This window comes from Xiphophorus maculatus, chromosome 5 (genome assembly GCF_002775205.1).
Source record: "Xiphophorus maculatus strain JP 163 A chromosome 5, X_maculatus-5.0-male, whole genome shotgun sequence".
Taxonomy (NCBI): domain Eukaryota; kingdom Metazoa; phylum Chordata; class Actinopteri; order Cyprinodontiformes; family Poeciliidae; genus Xiphophorus; species Xiphophorus maculatus.
The window spans coordinates 7,445,149-7,471,144 of record NC_036447.1 but is presented as its reverse complement, the minus strand read 5'-3'; the positions used below and the strand labels follow the sequence as shown (position 1 = coordinate 7,471,144).

Genomic DNA, 25,996 nt, shown 5'->3' with positions numbered 1-25,996 from the left:
GATATGAGAATGACCAACACAACAAAAATAAAATAATTAAACAAACAAACAAGGAGTTACACATTAAAATGGACACATTCAAAACAAAGACAAAACACAGAACACAATCAAATGGTGTCACAACAAAACAAATGAAATTATTTAACACGTGGATTTTTTTTTTTCTTTTAATCTTGGCAGTTATTTTGTAATTTTCATTATTATTTTACTTTTTGATTAGCTTTTAATAATGTCTGCTTTTCTGATAGAATAGTGTTTATTTTTCCTAATGACATTGAAAGAAAGGGTTTACAACCTTCTGCCTTTCTGCCCCTCTGCCCTCTCTTTAAATGTGAATGTTGTTTTACAGCCTGTCATAAAAGATGAGTAGTGGAAAGAAAAGTGATGGAAAAACTACAAGTCATCCATAAGTCCTGTGGTTCAGTTCAGAGTCAGTTGTCTGAGGCTGGGAAACACAACCACTCAACATGGACGGCGCTGCTTTGCGTCGGACCTGCATCTGTCTTATTGTCTCTGTTTGGATCCATGTCGTTTCTGGAAGAGCAATAGGTGAGTACAGGATTAAATTTGCTCATAACCAGATAAACACAATGAGTACACAGGAAACCGGAGCCTAATAAAGCAGTTTTGTAGTAAAATGAAAAAATATGGGCCTTTACTGTTTAAACGTTTCTTAAACGTCTAAAGTGACTTAAATTAACCTCTGAAGCGTTTGATGGTTTTTTTTTTAGCTACAATCAGAGGACGAGTTTTTCGTTTGTACACTTCAGATCTGAAGAGGAAAAACTGTATGGAGCAATTTTACTGCCATAAAATTGCTCCTTATCTGTTGGGTCCATCATTCAAAATCCACTTATCACTATTTCTGCATCTTCTATATTTCAACTGAAAAGTTTAATATTTAATTTTCCATCCTGTTGTAAAAAAAAAAACCTAATCTCCTTCAGGTCCTTTACAGCTTGAGGGTAGCTGAGTAATTTCTCCTGCTCCTAAAACATGGTTAAATATTTAGCAAATTCAGGTTCTGCTTTTGAAAGAAAGATTTAATAAAAACAGAACATCTTTAAGTTGTTAGAGTCTTTGGAGTCTGGGATGATATTGTCTTGGTTTTATGTTTTATGTGAATTCACTCAACCAGTTTTGTGATTTTATAAAGATTTGAAGAACTATAACTAAAATATTTTGTTAATTCACTCTCATTATTCTTGGGATTAAACAGAAAAAAGGTTTGGTAACCTTAACTAACCTAAAACAGGAAAGTGTTAGTCTCATTTATTGTCAAATAATAAAACTGCAAGAGTTTGTGTTTTTACAGTGTAACTATAATAATATTAATATAACTATTATGCAATGGAAGCTGATTAATTCACGTTAGGGATTGTGTATCAATCTGTGGCTGAACTTAATATCTTAAATAATAGTTTATTGTGTCAATTGTTAGTTTTGTTTGTGTGATTTTTACATTTAATGGTGTGGAAACAAAAGATGGCCTGAAATATTAGTAGAACAATGAACATTTGGTCTTGGGACATTAATCCTTGACTCTTTTTCCTGGTATAGATATAAAAAGAGTTTGTAGAGATTTTCTTCGACAAGTTAACAGATACATAATTTTTCCATTTGTCTTTGTGTTCGCCTCTAAAAACCACAGTAGTAGATTTTATGGGTTATTTCTCCTCCGTCTCACTTTGTCCTGACTCTGTTTCCATTTAAAATGTAAACTCAAGAAATAAATTGTGTCCAAAAATACGGAGCCCTCCAGGGGACATGGGAATTTTTTTTTCTTTTGCGTTCCCTCGCAATAATCTGCTGATCAGTTATGTGGCATAATTGAATACTGTAAACCTTTTTAAAGGTGTCCGCCGTACTTTCTGCCTTAATACAAGGTATGTGAGGTTTTTCCATGTATGTTAATATCTCCTTGTGAAATATCTGACATTTTATATCTTTTTCTTTAGTAGGCCTATAGAAAGGCACCAAAAACCTATGATATGAATAGAAACTTTCCGTAAGTAGGAAAGAAATAAAAATACATCCAAACTATTGGACTATTTCTGAGTTATTATCGCGGGTAATAAATCATCTGACAGTTTTGATTGTGTCTCTGTTGTGTTTGTAGTCTGAATATTTTAAAGGGCTTTCAGTTCCATCTTAACCTTAACAGACATAAACAGCCAGTAAAAAAAAAGATTTTCAATCAGTGTTTTGCACCAAACAGTTAATAATAATAAACACGTAAACACTTTCAGAGCCATATGAATGAATTAAGTAATTACTGATATGATTGATAGGAGCACGCGACTTTGACACCCGGGTGGTGGGTGTGTCGATGTGGGAATGATGTCATCAAGTATGAATGGGAAGGTGACTGGCCTGCTGGCTTTGTGTGTTTTAGGAAGCGGTGAGCGGGGCGGTCAGTCCTTGCAAAGTTTGGAGCCTGATGATCAAAATGGAATAAATCGATAATTGTGACAGAACAAAGAAGAGGTTTGGAGCTGATTGATACACGGACAGATGAGATTCCCCGAGTTAACCCAGTGCGGCCCTTTACCATCATTAGTTTGTCGTGTTTTATGATAATAAAACGTGTTTATTATTATTAAGTCTTTGGTGCAAAAAACTGATTGAAAGTCGATTTATCTGCATGTTTATGTAACATGCAGTAGATCTCAACCTTAACCATCTGTTAAGGTTGAGATGGAACTGAACATGAAAACGGCCCTTTAAACCATTCAGACAACCAGCACAACAGAGACACAATCAAAACAGTCAGATGACTTATTACTGAAGAAAGAGGCAGACAGATGTATTTACTACATAATTTATCTAACTGGGTTTTGTAAAACAGCCTCGTTGTGTTTGTGAAAGACAGTCTTTGGGTAAAAAAGATAACGTCAGTGACATTACATAATTGCTTACATGCAGGAATCACCTTATCGCTGTTTATTGTCACTGTTCTTGCGTTCACATTGAGTTCTATGGTTTATTTTAGTAATTTGTGTCTCTTTTCTAGCTTGTAACTTCTATTTCTTTTATCTGTGACCTTGAAAAATGGCTTTCATATTTATTTTATGCTAAATATAAATATTATTGTTACCCAGGTCAATATTGGTATCAGATTCATTCTAGCTTGAAAAGATCAGTGCATTTGTTTACAATTTCTCTTCCATATGTCCATCAAATTATTATTATAATTATCACATAAAACATACAAAGCAGACTATATTATTATGTATAATACTGTTTACATGCCTTGGTTAATCTGGATATTTATACTCCTAGTGAACCACTAGAGAGGGGTGATATTTAGTGGTTTGCTTTATTAGGTCATTATTATGAAATACCTGATCACTCTTTATTAGTTTTTACTTTTAAGGGACAAGGAAATTATAATCCACTTCTGGTGAGGGTCATCTTAAATCAAACTCAAGACGTTATAGTAGAAGATTTTTGTCTTGTCCTTTTTTAACCGTTTTATTACAATCTGTAGCTAGAAAGTTTGTAAATCAGCTTAACTATGTTAACCATGGTGATATTTGCAAATATGTTTATGATGCTATCGGACCCAGTAAAAAGGGTAATGTTAGGAATAAAAACAGCCTAAAATAAATAAACTCTGTTGGAATGAGGAGATAAATGTGTTTTGGAATAATATGAGACTCGCTGAGAAAAGATTTCTTATGTGTGAAGAGAAGGATTTAAGACGACAGTTAAAAATCTAATTTAAGGGCAAAAAATGTATATTTGATAAAAGATTTAGAACACATGAGAGAAAATATCAGCGAGGTCAAGCACTGAAGAGTGAATTTAATCAAACCAATAATCCTCAGGCATTCATGAAGCTAATGAAATAGCTACATCCTAAGAAAATTAAAAGGATCCCTTTAGAAAGGGTTCAGATGGATGGGTCTCTATATCTTGAGATTGAAGATGTTCTGAAAAAGAGGGAATCAGATTTTAGAACTTTATTTTCTGGTGGTTCTGTTTCCCCTGAGTGGGATCATTCTGTTGTGTTTTCAGTTGTTAAAAACAGGAATTGATGGGAAATTATAACGCTGTAAAACAGGGGTGGGCAATCCTGGTCCTCGAGGGCCGGTGTCCTGCAACTCTTGACTGTCTCCCTGATCCAACACACTTGAATCCAACAGCTGAATCACCTCCTAAGTGCAGTCAAGTTCTCCAGAGTCCTGCTAATGACCTCATTATTTGACTCAGGTGTGTTGAAGTAGAGAAACATCTAAAAGTTGCAGGAGACCGGCCCTCGAGGCCTGGAGTTGCCCACCCCTGCTGTAAAAGCTACTTATCAAAATCCAGAATCTTGTGTTCAGGTGAACGAGTAGAACGGGCTGGTTCCCAAAACCATGTAGTGTTAAACAAGGTGACGTCCTGCCTCCTACTCTCTTTGCCTTTTATAGAAATGATCTGGTACCAGTAGTTAAGGAGGCAAAGGTTGGAGTGACATAAAAGTCTGTATATTACTGTAATGCAGATGACATCAAGTTTATTGCTGAGAATTAACCTGATCTTCAGAAACTGTAAAGTACTGTTTTTTTTTTGGGTGTAACAACATGAGGTTAAAGGTAAATTGTGATAAAACTAAAAATAATTCATTTCAAACAGCTGAGTCACACACACTGACATTTACTTTATGCTTTGAGCCTATTATTCTGTCCGTTACTTAAAATATAAATACTTGGGATTTTCTGAGGATGAACATCTTACTTTTGAAGAAAGAATAAAAGTCTAATCAGATTCAGCTGGTAGAACATCAGGTGTCCAACAGATACATTTGGGAGGCTGGTTTCAGTACATTTATAGAAATAAGTTGAGATGCAATATTGAACTAATTAAATTATTTTATTTTGAAGCTTATAAGTATAAATGGGCTAGCGACGTTTTATATAAACCAGAATTATGAACTTTTATTTTAATAGAGGATATTACAGGCCCAGAGCTTCATGTGCCATGGAAGTGAAAATCAGAGGTTAGTGTGTGCACAGCTTAGGTCTGGCACTTTGCTTCATTAGAAACTGGATGATTTTAGAAATTAGCTTTTAAACCATACAAAACATAAAAACCAACATAGGAAACACAGTAAAATCAAGAGATAAAAGCCTGGGAAAATAAAAATGTTTTTAGTTGCTTTTTAAAATCCTCCACAGAGTCAGCAGAACGGAGCTGCAAGGGAAAACTGTTCCACAGCCTTGGGGCCACCGACTGAAAGGCCCGGTCCCCTTTAGTTTTTAACAATGTTCGCGAAACAACCAGGAGATTCAGTCTGAGAACGAAGACCACAAGCAGCAGAATATTGCTGACTGGCACTACTGCAAGTCGACCTCATCCTCGTCGGCCAAGTGTGACCACTCCAACAAAACATCGCCACATCCAGTTCGTCCATCTGTGGGATAGGCTAAGACCAGCGACACACACAGCTAATGAGACTATTGGTCTGCCACAACAGACGCAACACACCTCAGACAGTCCATAATCGCCTACGAGAAGCCAACTTGGTCAAAATCAAATTCCTCATGTTCAAAGGACTGTCCCTATTATGTTCAAAGGACTGTCCCTATTATGTTCAAAGGACTGTCAATCCGCTACAAGTGGCCATACCACAATGTTAACAATGAAGATCAGTAATTACGGAAAAATATATTTTGAGTTTCTCTATATATTGCGTAACCCAAATGTTCAAAAAACTCTTTTATTTGACATAGGGCATTCATATTTTTGTTCAGTGTAGTTATAAATAGGGCTGGGCAATGTATCGAGTATACTTGATATATCGCGATATTTTATATTTATGATAGTTAAAAAGGCTATATCGCAACCATCGAGTATAAATTGTCGTTCAAATAATAAACTTTCGCCGTCGAATTCACTGCGAGTATAGTTTATCCGACACCCTATGAATGCATCACTAGTGCCCCCCAATCCCCAACCTGAAAATTTTCTACCAAACACGCTGCGCGGAGAAAACAAGATGGTGACAGCGAGAGATTGTAACTGAAAACCAATCAGATGAATTAGTCTAGTTCCGAAGAGAAACAGCGCTGGATCAATAATCTGGCGGCGGTTCGGATTTTATATGGAGGATGTCGAACAAAATGAGGTAATTTGCCAAACATCTTATAAAACTATTGCCACAAAAGGTTGTAGTACAAATTTATTTCACCGCCTAATCAGACTATTCTTTAACTTGCCGTCCTTCTCTTCATAGCCGGTAGAACTAGTCCGTTAAAGTGGAACCTGGAGACGTTGGTATGATTCATTTAGTGTATGCAACGGGAAAAATAACTCAAAACTACTCTTTTAAAAAAAAAAGAAAAGAAATTAACAATAAAAAAAACAACTACTCATTCTTTTGCTGTCAGCTTTACGATACGTAGACTCGTTGCCATAGCAACTGACATCAACGCAACTTTATGTGTCAGGATTCAGCACCAAAAACACTCAAACATTTAGAACAGAACATTCAGTTCGTTACAGTTTGGGGTTTTTAGGCTTGATGTGTATTTTGCGATTATAAATAAGTGATCACTGTGGTAGATTAGCCGCCGCTGCTGTGGTAGATTAGCCAAGCTAACACAGCAGTGGCTGATTAGCTAATTTAAACACCCGCTTTACTGATAATCTGTCAGTTTGTGTGCAGGTCGCCTTTATTTCCAAGCTGAACCAAAACGCACCTTATTCCACAGCACATCTAGATGTTAAGTTTATCAAAGTCAAGCATAACTGGCCTACTTCCCTCTCCCTCGCAATTTTTTTTCTTAGTTAAAACTTATTTCTCACCTTGTTACCTAGTCTTAGTGTAGACAGTTCATAGCAAAACACTGCATCCCTTTTTATATTTTCTTACATTTAAGTCTAGCGGGGAAATGGGGGCGGGAACGTGCGTGGGTGACATCATGTTGCAAGGGGTCTATAGTTTAAAATAACATTGGAGCTAATTTATGAATATCGTGATATATATCGTGTATAGCAAAAATACACGATATAGCAAAAATATATCAGGATATTAGATTTTCTTCATATCCCCCAGCCCTCGTTATAAGCTGACAAAGATAATCAGGAACCTGGCCATGTAATGCATGTGTCAGCACAAGAACTCACTTCTTAAATAAACAAAGAACCTTTCTTACCATCAAACACAATTGTGCGTGTTTATACTTCATTCTGCTTTCCAGTGGTACTATTTTAAAGATTTCCCTCTGGTTCCTTCAGGATATCACAATGTCTCACCGGGCGTGGTAAGAACAGGAAGTGCAGCATGTCACAAACAGAACAAAGAAGAAATATACCGGTCTTCAAAGTAAAAGCACTAATGACCACAATGTGTCACTGTTGGATCCCAGCAATAGCATTTTAACCATTTAGTAGACATTTACAGCAATCCTTTAATTTTTCTATTGTGTAAATCTATGCAATTTTAGCAATATTTTTCTCTCTGAACTTTGGGGAAAAACCAGAATGATCTCATTTTGCAGATTTCCTTAAAGTTATTTCTGTTTCTGCAGGTAGCAGCAACATAAACTGTGGTTCAGCATCTACCACTGTCTATCTGGGTGCTGTGAATGAAGGATACACAGGTAAGATGATAAAAACAACTAATTTAATTAAGATTAGAAATAGATTAATTAAGACTGACTTTCTCGGTTGAGCATGCCTTTTCTCTATCATGTTGTGATCAAACAGATCATTTATTGGTAACTGGATTTAATGAATTCATGAGGAAATTTAAGTTTATCAGATAATTTTTTGCTGCTGCAGGTGATGTGGAGCTCGTGTCTGCTATCCCAGTTGACACTATTGTGACCCTGGAGCCTGACCTTTATCCTGAGCATCTTCAGTTTGTGGAGTTGAGCTTCACACCAGGGGAAACCACAGCGACTGTTCGCACCAAGAAGCCGCTTGATGCCGACGTCCTCACTACGGTAAGCTCCCCCACTTTATTGTACCTGAATTTGTTTGCTGAATATTTGTGTTTAATGCAAATTTTTTCTTCACTGAGTTGTTCAACTTCATTTATGCTAACATGTCGCAGCAGAACTAAAGTCCGCTGTGTATTTGTGTTGCAGACTGATAGAGTTTTGTACTACACTTTGGTTTGTGACAATAATGTAAGTGAAATTGCAAAATTATCGAGCAAACATTACAAACTGACTGAGTAGCAACTAAAACGCATCACTTTCTGTTTTTATTTTTACAGTCCAGAAATTTCCGCAGGCTGATAATCAGTGATATCAATGACAACAGTCCAGTATTTGATAAGAAGTTTTATTCTCAAAATATTTCAGAGGTAAGTCAAATGAACCGTAAACCTTTCATACATCTGCAACATCTAAGAATCAGGTGATTGGCAGAAATAAAATTGATGGTGAGGAATTATTCAATGTGATCAAAATAAACTTTCTGCCTTCACGCTTCATTGTTTTCTCAAAGAAATGAAGAAGGAGAAATTTATCTCTCCTTATTTTCTCTCAATTGTTCTGTTGTCTGGGTTTTCAGAGCCACGCTTTGAACATGGAGGTTCTGCAAGTGAGAGCTGTGGATGCAGACATCACACCTGAATGCAACCTTCTGACATACACCTATGTAAGAACTTTGAAGTCAATAGTTTTAAATAATACTAATAGCATAATGTATGTTTAATGTATATAAGCAGTGATCCTGAAGGAGGTGAGAAAGTGCCTCTCCTGTAATTCTATCAAGTACATTAAGCACATGAGAAGTAAAATAGATGCTAACAATGATGAGAAAAAAAATTAATTTTTCCACTTAAATTCTTAATAATTAAAGTATTAATAAAAAGGTAAGATTTTACATGATTTTTAATTTTAATCAGAAAAGAGAGAGGTCAGCCAAAGAAAACATTCAAATAATTAAACATTTATTTTTCCTGTTATTATATTGTTAAAAGTTCTAATTAGGGGTGGTCAAAATTAAAATACAAGCTCTATATTGGACTTGTACACCTGACTCTGGTGGAGTATGTGCCACACTAGTCATGATGAACGTCACTGGGTAAAAGATGTACGATTCACTGTGCATCTGTTTGCAGCCATTTCCAGGTATCTGAGGTGCTAATAATGTAAACACTGAGTTGGGAGGCTTGGCCAGCAGCAGCTTATTTACATAATAGTGACAAGAGGCCCTAAAACAGACATTCTGAAATTATCTCAAAACATCCAGAATTGATTGGGTGAAATCTCAATATCTGAGAATGATTTTGTGTATTAAATGTAATGAACGTGTTTTGTATCGCCCGCAGACCTACAGCTTGTTCAAGGTAACATAAACATAAATGAGAAAAACATACCTTTTGATAAATCAGGAATATCAAACTCATCAAGATTGTGAATAGCTGTCTCTGCATTTGGTGAGAATCTCTAAAAATTAAATAATCTTGAACATCCTCTTATGTTCAACATCATTTGGCACGATACAAATAAAAATTGATTTGGTGAAATATTATTTAAGCACATAATTTTTCTTGAAGGTACTGTTTATGTGGCCATTCAGCTGGGCCAGACTTTAGAAAGGACTTACAGGGACAGTACCCCAGGGTGCTAATTTTTGAGACCCCAAAGATTTTCTCTCTGTTTTTTTTTGTTTGTTTTTTAGTAAATGCATTTTTTTCAAGTATTGTACTTTTATAGAAACCCTGTAGGGCCAAATTAGGTAAGCTGTATTGATATTTTTGGACTTTTCTGAATTTAAATAATAATCAAGTATTGGACAAATATTAAGCTATAATCAGTTTCTTTGGGAACAACATGGAGTTATTGGTTAGAAGACATATTAAACCTGCCATGTATCAATTCATATTTGCTGATATATAAAACTACCTGTTAATGTGCTGTACTTTACATGGGTAAGATGCTGTTTCACTACTGGGTGGGGCACCAAAACTGGTTCCAGCCCATTGGCCCACTGTCATAAGTTGCAGGTTGTAGAAGGTGAGGACGGATACGATGGACCCAGGTTGTAAAGTAATGATGATTTTAATGGTGAAACAAATAACAAAGTCCAGCCATTTCTGTTCTAGCTTAACAGAAATGAAAAACATGCCATTTACTATCAAATCATTGTATTTTCCATTCTAATTTTATGATAATTAAGCCTATTAAGTGTATAAAAAGTTAAGTATATTTTGGTTTTCTACAAATGTTCTGTATATCACTGAATGTCATCGTTCTCCTTCTAGACTCCAGAAACAGCAGACTTTTCCTTAGCAAACTCCGGGGCGTTTACCTTAATGAGACGTCTGAACTACAACGTAGTACCAAAGTACAATTTTATTGTCACTGCCAGGGTAAGAAAACACAGAGACAAAACATATTTATACACTCTGATTTATTTAGCTCCATCATAAATATGCCATCCCTTTCTTTGTTCTTGTTGCAGGACAGTGGTGGAAAGAATGACACAACCTTAGTTGAGATTATTGTAGAAGACATTGATGACTTAAATCCCTTTTTCAGCCACAGTCTCTACCAGGCTGTTATTCCAGAGAACCAGGTGAGTCTCATTTAGTGGTTATGTGAGTTTTACCTGATATTTTGTGTACAGTACAAATTTATTTCAAACTGCTCTGAAGAACAGACTGACTGTGTTTTAGGACGGGGTTCTCAGTGAAATAAAACCAGAACCAATAAAGGCCCAAGATGGAGACACTGGAATCAACATGACGATAACATACAGCATCAGTTCAGGTACAGAAAACCCTGCTGTGGTAAAACCTGCAGTTCAGACATGTTTACCATAAAACAGAAACTGATATTAATCAGTCATATAAATTTAAAACTATGTACGTTTGTTCAGTCTCTCCTGCCGAGTACCAAGCAAACTTCAACATCGACTCCAACACCGGAGCTCTGTCTGTGGTGACGTCGTTTGACAGGGAGGAAATGGACAGCAGTGAAATCTCTGTCAACATCCAGGTATTATCGTTTATTCTCAGCCTCTGGAAGAAAATGAAGAAAACTCGAACATCATTAGCAATATTACAAGTGTACAGCTGAAGACAGAAGTTTACATAAACCAAAGAAAAAGATACAAATACTCTTTCAGAAGTTACATCAGAGCAAACTTCTCTTGTTTTAGGTCAGTTAGAATTACCAAAATTATTTCTATCTTCTAAATGCCACAATAAGGAGAAAAGGAGTATGTCGGATTTATTTACTAATGTGTTTAAGATCAGAAGTTTACTTACATTTTCATTGCATTTGAACTCTATGAACCTAAGAAAACCTTCATGGTTTTCTTCCTCAAGCTTCTCACAATAGTTTGCTGAAGTTCTGGTCCGTTCCTCCTGACGGACCTGGTGGAACTGGGTCAAGTTTTCTGATAGTCCACATTTTTTGCTTTTATTTTCTTTGGGGAATTTTTTACTTTTCTTTATAAACAGTCATTATGATCATATATAAATATATACAAAATACACTTAATGTGTCAAATAAAATACAAAATAGGTAAGTAAAAATGGAAACTAATTTGGCTAAAAAAACAGTATGAAATCAGCTAAATAAAAATAAAAATAAATAAAAATACTTAAACACACAAACTGAACTGTTGTGCTTTAACAGAACATTACTTTTATAAGATGTTAAGAAGTGTTTCTCCCTCATGTTTTTTTAAGAGCGCAAAGATAAGGAAATCTTCCTTTTAAAAATGCTCAACACAAAATATACACTGCTCAAAAAAATAAAGGGAACACTTAAACAGGTGTTTAACACTTAAAGTGTTCCCTTTATTTTTTTGAGCAGTATATGTCACATAAAAATCCCCTGCAAAAATGAAAGCTTGTGCAAGATTCCTAATGAGCCGGAACTTTGTTCATTTTCATTTCTTCCATCGGTCACGGACTTTTCCAGTGAAGTAATGACTGACGGTGAGCCCCAGCCTCACCTGCAGCACCTTTTGCTTTACCAACAGTAACCAAAGTTTGTTATACATCTTTCCTAAAGTTTTAAAGCAAGTTTTTTTTTTTTTTACCAGTAGTATTGTCAATATGATATGGCCCAAACCTAAGTGGAACTACCGTATTTTCCGCACTATAAGGCGCACCTTCAATGAATGGTCTATTTTAAAACTTTTTTCATATATAAGGTGCACCGCATTATAAGGCGCATAGAATAGACGCTACAGTAGAGGCTGGGGTTACGTTATGCATCCATTAGATGAAGCTGCGCTAAAGGGAATGTCAACAGAACAGTCTGATAGGTCAGTCAAACTTTATTAATAGATTATAAACCAGCGTTCTGAAAACTCCGTTCATTCCCAAAATGAATAAACAGCTGTTTTATTATTTTCCCCGAGGTAAAGTAAGTGATGTGGTATTTTCGTGACACAGTTTATCTTTTAACAACAGCAAGGTATAACATATAGTGGAGGGGAACTTTTCCTCGATTCAATAAACACGTAAAAAATAGTCTGATACTGTTACGGTAAATCAAACGTTAGTGCAATCACAATATATATCCACTTCCGCACCATTGATTTGTTCATGTTAAATTCTCTCGCTGCTGCTCTTTTCCCGTGTTCTACTGTGTGACTGATCGCCTTGAGCTTAAACTCTGCATCGTAAGCGTGTCTCTTAATAGGAGCCATTTTGGGGTCTTTACACAAAACCCAGCGTGCACCGCGCGCTTCTTCTTCTACGGGGGAAAATGAAGTCGGCGGCTGCTTACCGTAGTTGCGAGACCTGTTGTGGCTCAATATTGGTCCATATATAAGGTGCACCGGATTATAAGGCACACTGTCGGCTTTTGAGAAAATTGAAGGTTTTTAGGTGCTTTTAGTGCGGAAAATACGATAGTCCTTTTTTATCAATATTAAGAAATTATATGGACTTAAAACAAACTCATATCTTGCTGAAAAGTTGTTTATAAGTTAGTTTTATGTTTTCAAATATACTAAGATATTTGCACTAGAAAATATACCAAAAATACTTGGTAAGATTTTGAATTTTTGCAGTGTGTATGTACACTTATGCTTTCATCTGTATATTTAGAATAAAAATATATTACAAGTTAAGAAAACCATGACATGGATTCACTGTAGCTTTGAGCTCAGTCTGTATGAAAGATGACTGTGTGTCTGCAGGCGGCCCAGACAGACGACCCTCTGAAGACCGCTGATGCTGTCGTGTCCGTCATGGTGGAAGATGTGAACGACAACGCTCCAGAGTTTGATCAGTCGAGCTACAACGTCTCCCTTCTGGTGAACTCCCTCGCTAACACCGTCACTGGTTTGGACAAGGTGGGTTTTTCTACCATCATAACTGTTTTGTTTTTTTGCACTTTCTAATCACATAGATGAAAACTGAATAGAGTTTGTCAGGGAGGCTTAAGAGTCTGACCCCTTTTTTAACAGGGGGACCACCACCCCAATCTGCCAATTCAGACTGAAATTATCCAATGGCCACTTTGTTTAAACCAGTGATACTTTTCACATTAACAATCAAGGAGTTGTTTCACTAAAAAAAGGCCAATTTTCCAGCAGCAAAAACCATTAACTTATTGCCAAAAAACAGATGGATGTTTTTGGGCTGTTTTTAGAAGCAGCTCAGACCTAAATGGAAATTCAAAAACATGAAAAATGTGATTTTTGCATAATGGATCCATTTTAAAGCAGCTAGTCAGTACAATTGATTGCAAAACATTGTTTTACATCAAACCTTGCGCTCTAGAACATCACCGTGATCAGAGTGAGCATCACGGACGACGACAGCGACAACAAACCCGAGTTCAGTTCCAGCAGCTATGAAACCAGCACCGAGGTGAAAGACGCAGCGATGGGGAAGGTGGTGCTGACGCTGAGAGCCACCGACAAAGACATCGGAAACAACTCGCTTATCACCTACAGGTTCGCTCAGAACTCGCATTACCACCACAAACTGCAGTTTACAAGACAGAACAACACAAAATAGGACAAAGTTGATTTAAAACATTGGTGCCCAAAGTCGGTCCTCGAGGGCCGGCATCCTGCATGTTTTAGTTCTCTCCTTGGTGGTAGCAACAACCTCCTCAGCATGTCAATGTTCTTCGTAGGCCTTCTAACAGCCATCATTTGATCCAGGTGCGTTAAACCAGGGAGAGAACTAAAACATGCAGGATGCCGGCCCTCGAGGACCCACTTTGGGCACCCCTGATTTAACACTAGAAGTGCTGGAGTTAGTCCACGTTGACGCCACTCCTATGCAGTCTAGAGATAGTCCAAATGACCTGAAGGATTGTAAGTACCCTTAAGTACCCTGATAATGGCCTCAACGCATCTCACAGTTGCACAATTGTTCCTTAGACTTAGACTTCGACTTAGAAAGTTGTGAATAACTTTGCATTTCAAACACATCAAATCATTAAAATATATTCCTGCACTTACATCTTTATTTCTGGTTTCAGTTTTTCAGAAGGACATTCGCCATATTTGGCCTTAGACAGCGAAACAGGAGAAGTGACGCTGACCTCTGACCTTGCTGATGTAACAGAAGACACCACACTGGTTCTGACAGCCGAGGCCACAGATCATGGCAAACCACCGCTCAGCACCACAGGTCAGAATATTACTTAATTTTTATTAAGTTTATGCATTAGCGCTGTAACTGCGGGCTGCACAGTGGTGCAGTAGGTAGCACTGTTGCCTTGCAGCAAGAAGGTCCTGGGTTCGATTCCCGGCCCGGGGTCTTTCTGCATGGAGTTTGCATGTTCTCCCTGTGCATGCGTGGGTTCTCTCCGGGTTCTCTGGCTTCCTCTCACAGTCCAAAAACATGACTGTCAGGTTAATTGGTCTCTCTAAATTCTCCTTAGGTGTGTGTGTGTGCATGGTTGTTTGCTCTGTTTGTCTCTGTGTTGCCCTTCGATGGACTGGCAACCTGTTCCGCATGTAACCCGCCTCTCACCTGAAACATCCGCTGGAGACAAGGATGCAGACATCCTGAACTTTATCCACAAGAAGTTAGAAAGGCAACAACTTAATCCTGAAATTCCCTTAAAATTTCAACATCTGTCAGATCATTTAAATACAGTCTGTTTGTTTTTTTTCTTAAATAAAATATTGTCAATATTGGAGCTCCGTAATATTAGGTATTCATAGCTATTATGAAAAGAGGTATTTTTATTTTTAGATTCAAACATCTATCTTCTGCTTATGAAAAGATATTTTACTCTACACCTGTGTTTGCAAAGTGGAAACACACTTTGTGATTACATTTACAACATGTTTAAAGACTTCTGTTACAGTAACAGCAAAATCAATATTTTGATTTATCAAATCAAAAATATTTATTATTTCAAATTATTTTGCTTTAATTATTTTAGATTTGATAAATTGCTGTTGTCTCCTGATTTGTTCATAACTTTATGTCTCTTGACACAAGTGTTATTTTTACCAACCTGGGGGTCCAGTGAAGGAGTGTGTGGGATTGTCTTCAAAACGCTTCTGTGACTGTTTTTGGTGAAAATCACTCAGCCAGTTTGTTTTATGATATGAGAGCCATGAGATCAAAAACCGTCATTAAAAAATTGAAGCTTCAAGTAAGGTTCAGAGTGTGATCTGATAACAGGAGACAATATAATGGTTTTATACCAAAGACAATAAATCCTAACACTGGAGAGACATTCTCCTGTTTATCTGCAGAAAACATGTAACCTTGGGTGTGTACTGAGGTTAATTTGCTGAGAGTTCATAAGCATTTAGAAGAGGTTCAAACATTTTTTAAATATTTTTGCCACTTCTTTATCACAGTCAGCTCTCATTTGCTAAAATATGTGACTCTCATGTAGCCAGGATCACACAGGTCACAACTTATGATGGCTATTATAATTTGTGACCTTACTGTACAGGTCTAATAATAATTTCAAAGATCAAGGCAGAAAAATGTATTCAGTCGCACGCTGCGGTCACAGATTATGATGCGTTGCATAATTTGCTTTAACCCCTGAATTCGGGATTTTTCAAAGCTGTTGCAGAATCTTGAGATTTTCGTTCTGAATGGCAAGTAAAAGAAATATCTTTTTGCCCTCTAATGTTGTGCGCATGTGCAAAATTCCTGAATGTTAACAGCAACATGTCTATATTATAAGACAGAATGACGATATCTGTGGTTCCATCCTGCAGCTCTTGTGGTGGTGAACATCAGGATCACCAGTCCTGAAGGCGTGGCGTTCCTGAACTCCTCCTACAACTTCAGCCTGAAAGAGAACGAGAATTCGGGGGTCACTGTGGGGCAGGTCCACGCCTCTGCAGGAAGCGACCTGTACGAGGTTTCCTATGGACTGAGAACACACGAAGACCTGTTCTCCATCGACAGCAGTGGTACCATCTTTTCTACAAAAGAGCTGGACAAGGAGGAGCAGGAGTGGTACATCCTGGATGTGGAGGCTGTGGACACGCGGACGCCTCCCACATCAGCAGTGGCGCTGGTAACAACAACATCACACAGCTATCATCACAAACTCTCTTTATTGTTGCTTTCATACAAACAAAATCAACTTTTGCATCTCTCAGGTCAGAATTCAGGTGGAGGATGTAAACGAGCCTCCAGAGTTCTCCTTGGATGATTATGAAGCCTCTGTGGTCAGCATCGCCGAGTACAAAACCCCAGTCATCCAAGTGAAGGTAAACACACCCAGCTCCCATCAACTGGTTGGGAAATGTGCTTCTGAACATTAAATGTGCGGCAAACTAACAGTGTTGTAGAGGGTCCCACTGGGTTAACGTGGTGAATTCCAAACTGTCCGACGCGTGCTTCACTACACTCCAGGCCGCTTCTTACTAGTTGTTGCAATCATCAATTTATTCCACTTTGACTGCCATACTTCAGACTTTATAAGGACTGACACATACTGACCAGGCTAAACCATACAATGGTGCCAACAATAAAGCGACATTTCAGTACGGTCAACGGAAATTACGACCACCACCGACGCACCCGCTTCCTCATACATACAAAGCCAGTATGGCTCCCATTCATACCTTAGTGACAGTCACACCCACCACCCAAGTGTCAAAGCTTGTGCTCCTGCCACATCAGTAATTGCTTATTTCAATCATATGGCTCTTACAAACATGTTTATCTCCACCCAGTTAGATTGCAGGAACAGTTACTGTAAAGGTAACTGTTTATGTGTTAAAGTCATAAACACAAAAGTGTTTCTGACTTTACCCCTCCCACCATTAAACTGGTTAATGTGTCAACAATCTGTAGTCACATTTTCAGGGATGTGAAGGAAGCTTATCGTTTATTTATCTTTATTCTTTCAGTCAATACAGAATTACAACTTAAAGAGCAGAAATATCCTCTGATCATTTGCATCATTTTTTCCTTATTTATATAAACCAGATTTATACCAACTAAGAATGGTACGGAAAAGAGAGAAGAAAAACAAAGTTCATACCAGTAAATATGTGTATTATTTAGGATTTGTGGAGAGAGAGAAATAAACCAGAGCACCATCACACACAAAATAAAATACAAATAGGCTGATTAATACAACATTACTGCAAAACCTGGCTGCAGAGATTTTACATTTTCCCCATAAACTAATAAAAATACTTTTCCTAAAGACAGATGGAAAAAGTAATTGCTTCCATTATTTATATCTTTTTGCAATTTCAATGTAAGCTGAAGTCGTAAGAGGCTCTGGGAGCAGCCAATGTCTTGTAAGTGGTTTTATGTTGGCTAAGATAAAAATTACAAATAGATACTTGTGATGTTTTAAATTTAACACTGGGTTTCTTCCCTTACTAAATAAACATACAAATGATTTAATCTATTTCAGTAAATTCTTTTAGGGACGAGGAAGTGTTTAAAATAAGAAAAGATATGTGGGAGAATATTTATTGTTAAATGTAAGTTCTCTGACTTGAGACTTGAGTCTTTTGTACATTTAATTAATAACCAGAATAACTACAGAATTTGTATAACAGGGACAAACAATTCAGAAAATGTATTTGAGGTTCCACTCAAATAGTAGAGACAGTAGCTTCATTCCAGGTTGGTGGCATCTTTGAGTCTGTGAGGGCAGAACTACAGGCCTTCAGAAGGCATGGAAACAGCTCAGCTGTCTGGGTCCAGAGACTTGTGGGCCCTCAACCTGTAGATGGCTCCTCTCAGCTCCTTCTCAGTTATTGCAGCTGCCAAGACTTAATTATTTTCCTCAGAGGCAGTAGGTAAATTACAGCGTTCTGCACGTGAAATAGATAAAACGGGCTTTACAGTAATCCAGACACAAAAGCAAGAATAATTTTCTTAGGTCGACTCTGAAGAGCATTTGTCTTATTTTAGGAATGTTCCTTAAATTAAAGAAACAAGAATGGAAAACGGTCTTACTAATTTAAAGACTCAAAGTCAAATGTGACACTTAGATTTTTTAACTGTGGTTTTGCTAGTGGGCAGAAAGAGATGATTGTCTGGCTGATTTTGGATGCAAGTGACTGGGAGCAATAATCAAAGTCTCCGTCTTACTGGTGTTTAAAACCAAAAAGTTACTGGAGAGCCAGTTACTAATATGGGACAAACGTTGGACAAGGATTTCAAAGGACAAGAGGTTTTAATACAGAAGTCTGGGTTTGTTTAATGCCTGTTTAAAGGTTATTTAAAAAAAACAACAAAGCTTCATCTGAACGCATATTCTACAGCATCATTAATGAGTTTTCTTTCTTTCTGCCCACCCTCAGGCCTCGGACCCAGATGTTGGAGACAACAGTGATCTGGTCTACAGTCTGCCAGCAGGAAACTCCTTCTTTGACGTGGAACCGGCTTCAGGTCAGCTGTTTGTGGTGTCAGCAGCAGATCTGGGTGGAAAAACCGTCACAATGGAGGTGAAGGCCACAGATCCCCATGGACTTTCTGCTACAACCACAGTAAAGGTAAGCGCCTAAAACTGAGTGTTGGTGGTTTGGTGAAGGCTATTGATCCGTTATAAGTTTTATTATCTGACTTGATTAGTTAATTAACTGCAGACTCAGAGTCTAAATCACATAAAAAACAATCAATGATAAAAAAAATAATAAAAGCGCACATAAAAAGACCCGTAACCATTCAAGAAGCAGTCATACCAATGTTTCCCAAATACAGACGTACATCTCACTGCAACATATGTAAAGTTAGTCAACATAGGATAATTCTATTATTAGACTCATTTAATTGTAAAAAACATATATAGTGCCTTGCGAAAGTATTTGCCCCCTTGAACTTTTCAACCTTTTGCCGCTTTTCAGACTTCAAACAAAGATCTAAAATGTTTATTATTTTGTGAAGAATCAACAAGTGGGACACAATCCCACATAACACCAGTTTTAAAGTCCCTCCACTGGCTCCCTGTAGCTCAAAGAATAAACTTTAAAATACTGTTGTTAGTTTATACATCACTGAACTGCTTAGCACCACAATACATCAAAGATCTGCTGTTGTTGTATCAACACTCCAGACCTCTCAGGTCTTCCGGTTCTGGTTCTGCTCTGCATCCCCAGAACCAGAACCAAACCAGGAGAAGCAGCTTTCAGCATCTATGCACCACAAATTTGGAACAAACTTCCAGAAAACTGAAAAACAGCTGAAACACTGACTTCCTTTAAATCCAGACTAAAAACCCACCTGTTTAGGATTGTATATGAAATGTAATCAATTACAAATTTATTGATGGAATCTGACTTAATGTTGTGTTTTGATTATTGATTCTATGTTGCTTTGTGTTTCTGTGTTTGATATGATGCAAAGCACTTTGAAATGCCTTGATGTAGAAATGTGCCATACAAATAAAATTTGATTGATTGATTGAATCGTGAGGTTTTTGAGAAAGAAATTGTTTTCCTTTGCTTGATTTTGTTATTTTGTAAATTTTTATTAATTATTTTCATTTTGATCTTTAAAATACCAAAATTTTGTTATTTTGGTCCGTCTGTTTATGTAAAGTTTAAATATTAAATGACTGATGTTTTGATCAGTCACTCAGTACTTGAGTAGCCTTTTTACCAAATACTTTCTTACTCTTTCTTGAGTAATTTCCTGTTTAACTACGTTTTACTTTTACTTTGGTAAAAATTTGTTGAAGTAGTGCTGTCCTTACAAACAAAACAAAAGGCAGTGAACAAAAGAAGAGAAGAAGAGAGTGCTGGTAAGATGGAGTACTGCAAAACCAGTCAGACGTTATTTATGGTAGAAGAATTTACTTTTTCTGCTACATATCTTGTCTGTATTCTGTTTATTTGTAATTGTTATACATCAGTGTGAATCACACAGCGTGTCCTGAATCGCTTTCGATCCTTCTTTCCTGTCGCAGGTTGTGGTTCACGGCAGCAGCGACGTGACGACCATCTCTCTGAATAAGCCGGCTAACATTGTGGAGAACAATATTCCAGAGCTGGAGGAGTACGTTCATGAATAAAGTTCTGTTTATTTTCTGGTGTATTTCATCCATTCCTGTTGTCATATCGCGGTTTTGTTTTCTCCCAGGGCTTTAGGTAAAGCTCTGGGCTGGACGGTGAACATAATCCAGGTGTGGATCTCTGGTGGAGGAGAAAATCGAACGCTGAGGGCATCAGTCAAGACTCTGGTCAGCTTCGTCGCTTTTGATGGCGATGAAGTTGTTAAACCTCAGGAAGTCGCAAAGTAGGAGTTTAGTTTTTGACTCAAATGTGGGATTTTTTGGAACATAGTAAATGTGAACTAAGAATGCAATGTAACACCAATCTTAGATTTTAAAGGTTTTATTATGCTTCCTTGAGCAGGATAGGATACGTCTATGGACTATACAAAATTCAAATTCAACAATACTTTATTGATCCCAAAGGTAAATTAAATGTTGTAGCTCATTAATTCAGATTTTTCAAAGCGTTACTGTAGACAGTGATGGCTGGTGGCAGGATCCTGTAGCAGTCTGTGTTACAGTGAATTTGAAGAAGCCTCTGACTGAATAGAATAGGAGATATTGTAAGATTTATTTGACTTATGCATAATTTATGGTACTGAGGATCTACTGTTAAATATTATTTTACTGAACTTTCAGTTGTCCTTTGGACTGAATAGCTGCTGTGTTGTGCCTGCAAATATTTTGTAATTTATGTCTAAATTAGGTGAATTTATTGCCAGATCACGTAGCAGTATTTATACCTAAAACGAAAAATTAACAGCCAATCCTGGTAATCGGCAAAGATTGGCCCCATCGGTGATCGGAAAGGGCAGCAAAAAACCTGATTGGAGCATCCCTCGGAGTCACACACTCAGTCATGGCACTGATGTCATCTTCATGTGGCTGGCAGAGAGTAGTTAAATCAGCTGCTTCAAAACAAGCCTAGAGGGCCTCTTCTACTTCCTGTGACCATTTAATAACAGGTCGTCTCTTCAGCAGGGGTTTGCATTCAGAGCAGAGAAAAAGAAAATTGTGGTCTGATTTCCCTAAAGGAGGTCTTGGTTTGGAGACATATTGACATTGACCTTGACATTAGCATAAAACAAATCCAAAATCTTGTTTTCCCCAGTGGAGCAGCTGACAAACTGGTGAAACGTTGCCAGTGTTGAAGAAAGTGAGGCCTGATTAACATCCCCAGATATTTCCACAAATGCGTTAGGGTTTTGTGTCTGTATCTTAGCAACAACGAAGCCGATGACACTGTCCGGATGACGGTGGGTTTGTTGAAACAGGTGTATGATGGCATCTTCAACTCCAACTTCCTCCTTCTCTCTCTCCTCTTTGCTCCTGCTCTGCCTCCTTTTCAACTCCCACAGGATTTCTGGCTTCAACTGTGGTTTTATTTCAGCTTTTCCGATGTTAATCAGCTGCTCCCTGTTGTAAACCACCCTGTTGCTATGGTTACGCACCATAACAAAATAGCACAAGTATGAAAAATATTGCCAAAAATTTGTCCAACCACACAGCCTCCAAAACAAGAAGGAACAGTTGTCAAAAAAAAAAAATCTTTTTTCCTCCAAAACAGCCAGAATGAACCGAATGATGAGAGAAAATCATTTTGTCCACTTGAATTTTCTAGAAGTTTTAATTTTATTGGTATTTCAACATTTTTATATTTACTGAATTTACACATTACCTGTTGACATACATGAAAGAAGAGCAGGGTGAGGCAGTGCAGTGCTTCACCTTTGTATAATAATTTTAGCTCATAATCAGCTCATTTGCATAATCGTGATATAACCATAAAACGGTGCATTCCTTAATGAGCTCAAAACAGGCTGAACTGGTCAGGTGAACTCTCAATATCTGACAATGGTTTTATGTATCAAACAAGAAGAAATGAACATGTCTTGTTTAGCCCACAGACCTATAGTTTGTTCAAGGAAGCATAAACTGGACCTTTGAGTGGTTGAGCTGTTTGTAGAAGAAATAGAGACCCAAAGAAAGTATAAAAACATGGAAGATGTAAATTTTGTATGATAGATCCCGTTTAAAGCTTTAACTTGTCTGTTTGATTTTCCAGGAAACTGCAGAGAGAGTTTGAAAAGGTGAGAGCGGAGCTGGCCAAGGTGTTGGGAGACGATGTTCGATTTGAAATAGAAAAGGGAAAAGACCCTCCAGGCTTCAGCTCAGGCCAAACTGCTGGCGTCGTTGTGGGGGTTTTGGTTGGCCTGACTGTAGTGGGACTGACTGTTTCTGTATTTAAAAGGTGAGCCTCAGACTGCTTTCATTTTCCAAAGCAGAAAATATCAGACTTTTCAAACTGAAATTTTCAAGGTTTTCAAGAAATTAGTGTCAAAATTACTGAGTTTTAGATGGAAATGTACTCCTCCTTTTGTATGTATCTAAAATGGCCCTAATGCATCGTCGTAAAAACCAGTAATAAAACCAAAACTGTACAAAAATACATATATTTTTTAATGGATTTCTAATATTGTGTATAAAGGAGTAAGTGGGTGAACAGAAAATCTTTATTAGATGTTAGATGCTTTAGATGTTCTTTATTTATTGTCCATATCAAATAAATAACAAAATTAAAAAAACTTTGTTTTCAACTGAGCTGTTTTGTTGCATTTCAGGAGAATCAAACCAAACAGAGGACGGAGATGGTCCATGGAATTAGTGACCAGTGTAGGTGTCATCTTTGAAATGTTTAAATGGAATATTTGATCAATTCAAGCATTAAAACGAAAAGCTAATCATTTGTTTGTGTTACAGTTTTGAATAAATTATTGATTGGTGAACAAATCCATGTTTGGGTTTGCTGCCTGATGATGACGGTTCATCAAACCAAGCCTGGAGGATCTTGGACTCAGTACCACCTTTATGCACCAGAATAATAATCTTAGACTATTTTATTTATTTGACCTCTGTGACTTTAAAATATCCTTCAAGCACATCAGAGTTTGTCTCTCGTTAAATTTCAGAGTGAAGATTTGCCAACATGAATGGGATCCCATTTCTAGATTAATGTTTGTACAAATCTACTTAATGAAAGTGTTTTATTAGAAATGTTATCAAAGCAAATCACAGGAATCTCTACAAGCCTCCCTTACAATCATTGTTGAAACAACAATGATTAGGAACAAATCAAGATGTGGCATCATTCCAGGCTTTTATAATGTGCTAATTTCTAACTCACCAGATAATTCACGTATTAAATTAAACAATAATTTAACAATAATAACAATAATCAATAATCTGCTGTTACACGATGAGAATGTTATACTGTTTTTTGTCTTCGAGTCTTTTATAAAGGCTATAAGACTGACTGCTCTATGACCTTGTATGATATTTTTTATTATGTAGGGAACTTTGAACTGCCTTGTTGCTGAAATGTTCTGAACAAATAAAATTGATTGATTAAAATCAATACATTTTGGAAGGAGGTGAGAGATACTGAAAAAATTCTGTCAAAGTAAATTTCACTGGATCCTAAATTGTTCCTATTAGCTTTAAACTATGAGAAGCTTAATTTCAGTAAAACTGTGAAACCTTTTCAGCAGGGCAAAAGAGCCCTAGTGCCACCTAGTGGTCAAAGCAGATATTGTCTAATTTACCACTGGAAAGAATAGTATATAGTAGGAAATAAAACAGTATATTTTTGAGCCCCTTTCATTAATTTATTAATGTCAGAGGGCTTGTTGGATTCTTGACATGTTTGAACCTGCGTGATGTTTGATGATGCTCCGTTACCCTGTTGTTTAAGAAGTTTTTATTCATGTTTTTTTACTTTTTATTTTGTTTTTATATCTCTGACTTGAGAGAGAATTATTACTATCATGTAGTAATTATAAAAATATAAAAGTTTAGATTGGTACATGATTGTATTAGTATAAAAAAATCATCTTATATTTATAGAAGTTCAACTTTGGTCTCAGTCTGTCTTTAAAATGGAGATAAAAGTTCTGAGCTTTGATTCAAACGAGGATATTTACTCATTTATATTTACTCACGACCAAATGTTTGGAGACAGAAATTTTTTTTTTTTAAAATAAAGTTTGCTGCTTCCGTTTTGAGATCGTTGTCACATTATTCTATGGTGATAATAAATTCAGTAAATCACATTTTATAGCTTTCTAAGACTTTTACAAAGGATCAGGTTAGTGTATGGAGTTATGCTAAAGAATAGAAAACTAATGTGGGAAACAGATTAGTTTTCCACATTAGTGGAAAAGTAGATGTTTTGACAACATTTTTTTCCAAAGAATTTTGGAAATGAGAAAAAAATCAATTCATTTAAACTGGGGAACCATAAACTGTAATTTAAGTCCTTTTAATGCTAAATTGTGATTATTTCTTACTTTATAACTTCAGTTTCATTGTCAATGCCTCCACTGATCTTTCAAAATGTTGATGCAAATTTTACCTGCTGCAGAAGCCGACTGATATTTTCTCCATCCCTCTTCTGGGCTGGTGTTTTTGTTGTTGTGTAAAATATGAACAAATAAATTAAAGTATTTCTGAGAACTGTCTGGAACTGTCTGAGTCATGAGTTCTGGTTTTATGCTTGTTAACAGCTGCAGGTTTATAGAAAAACCTACAGTAACCTTGTTGCAAAAATGTGAACACCACTAAACTAAATATTTTTAGTTTTGTAAAGATTAAATCAAACAAAAAGAGCCGAGCTTTTCTCATGATGTTGGAAGTTTTTTTTTCTTTTTAGGTGCAAATAATGAAGCGTTTACTGAAGGAATGTTAAGCTATTGTATTTTAGGAAATAAAATGTTTATTTTCTTATTTAAAAAGGAATTTGATTATTTATTATCGGCATCTTTTAATGTATTTCTAATATTGTATAAAAAAAGACAAGTGGTTAAACAAAACCTTGAAAAATGCGGCAAAGTTTTTCATCCAAATCAATTTAGTAAAAATGTTAGTTGTTGCCTTTTATGAATCTACTTATTAAAAATTTAAATGTCTTCATCTGGTTCTTGGCCCAGTCTTGATGTTTCGGCCCGACTCACCTCTGAACTCCCAGTGTTGCTGTTTCCTCCATGTAGAAAAAATGTTGGTGAGTTTCATGATTCTTAAACGTTCATTTGCATCTTCCTTCCCCAAGTTTGACAACCTGTTGACTAAATACAACAAACATTTTACGCTTCTGTGAGCAGGAGACCAGGTTAATTTTTTAACCTTTCAGTCGGAGTTAAATCCATTTTTGGGCCCAGTTTGCTTGAGGAATATAAGATGCCTGATGGTGATCACCTTATTTATGAGTTTGATGTTGGTCAATATTTATAATCAAATAAAAAAAAGTAAAGGGAATTTCTCTTGCGGGACTCAAAATGTTGTGCAGGAATTAAAATGGTGATTCCTGCACAAACATTAAAACAATGAAATGTGCTCAAAAGAAGAAATATGTACGACGGCATATTAAAGTAGAAAAATAGAAAAAAAAAAATTACATTTGCACCAAAGATTTCTGAGATTCAAAAGTAGTGAGATTAATCTCAGAAATAAAAACAAAAAAAACATGGACATTTCTAAGTTTGAAGTTGAAAACTTGCAAGAAAAAATTATAATTCTGGGATTAATTTTGAAAATCTAAATTTTTTGACTCAAAGTTTTTGAAAATTTGA

At 36.6% G+C, this 25,996-nt stretch overlaps 1 protein-coding gene across 1 annotated transcript; it reads left to right on the top strand.

Moving 5' to 3' along the window:
• Positions 1–419: 419 nt before the first annotated feature.
• On the top strand, positions 420–24,889 carry LOC111608673 (protein dachsous-like). The gene is made up of 21 exons (XM_023334345.1): positions 420–549; positions 7,518–7,589; positions 7,771–7,934; positions 8,079–8,120; positions 8,210–8,299; positions 8,509–8,595; positions 10,208–10,315; positions 10,408–10,521; positions 10,622–10,715; positions 10,825–10,943; positions 13,108–13,263; positions 13,694–13,869; positions 14,406–14,557; positions 16,120–16,424; positions 16,510–16,620; positions 18,682–18,873; positions 20,286–20,374; positions 20,459–20,614; positions 22,438–22,623; positions 22,994–23,045; positions 23,133–24,889. Exons 1-21 carry the CDS (start codon positions 468–470, stop codon positions 23,136–23,138), a joined length of 2,553 nt encoding a protein of 850 aa, XP_023190113.1. The 5' UTR covers positions 420–467; the 3' UTR covers positions 23,139–24,889.
• The last annotated feature ends 1,107 nt before the right edge of the window (positions 24,890–25,996 follow it).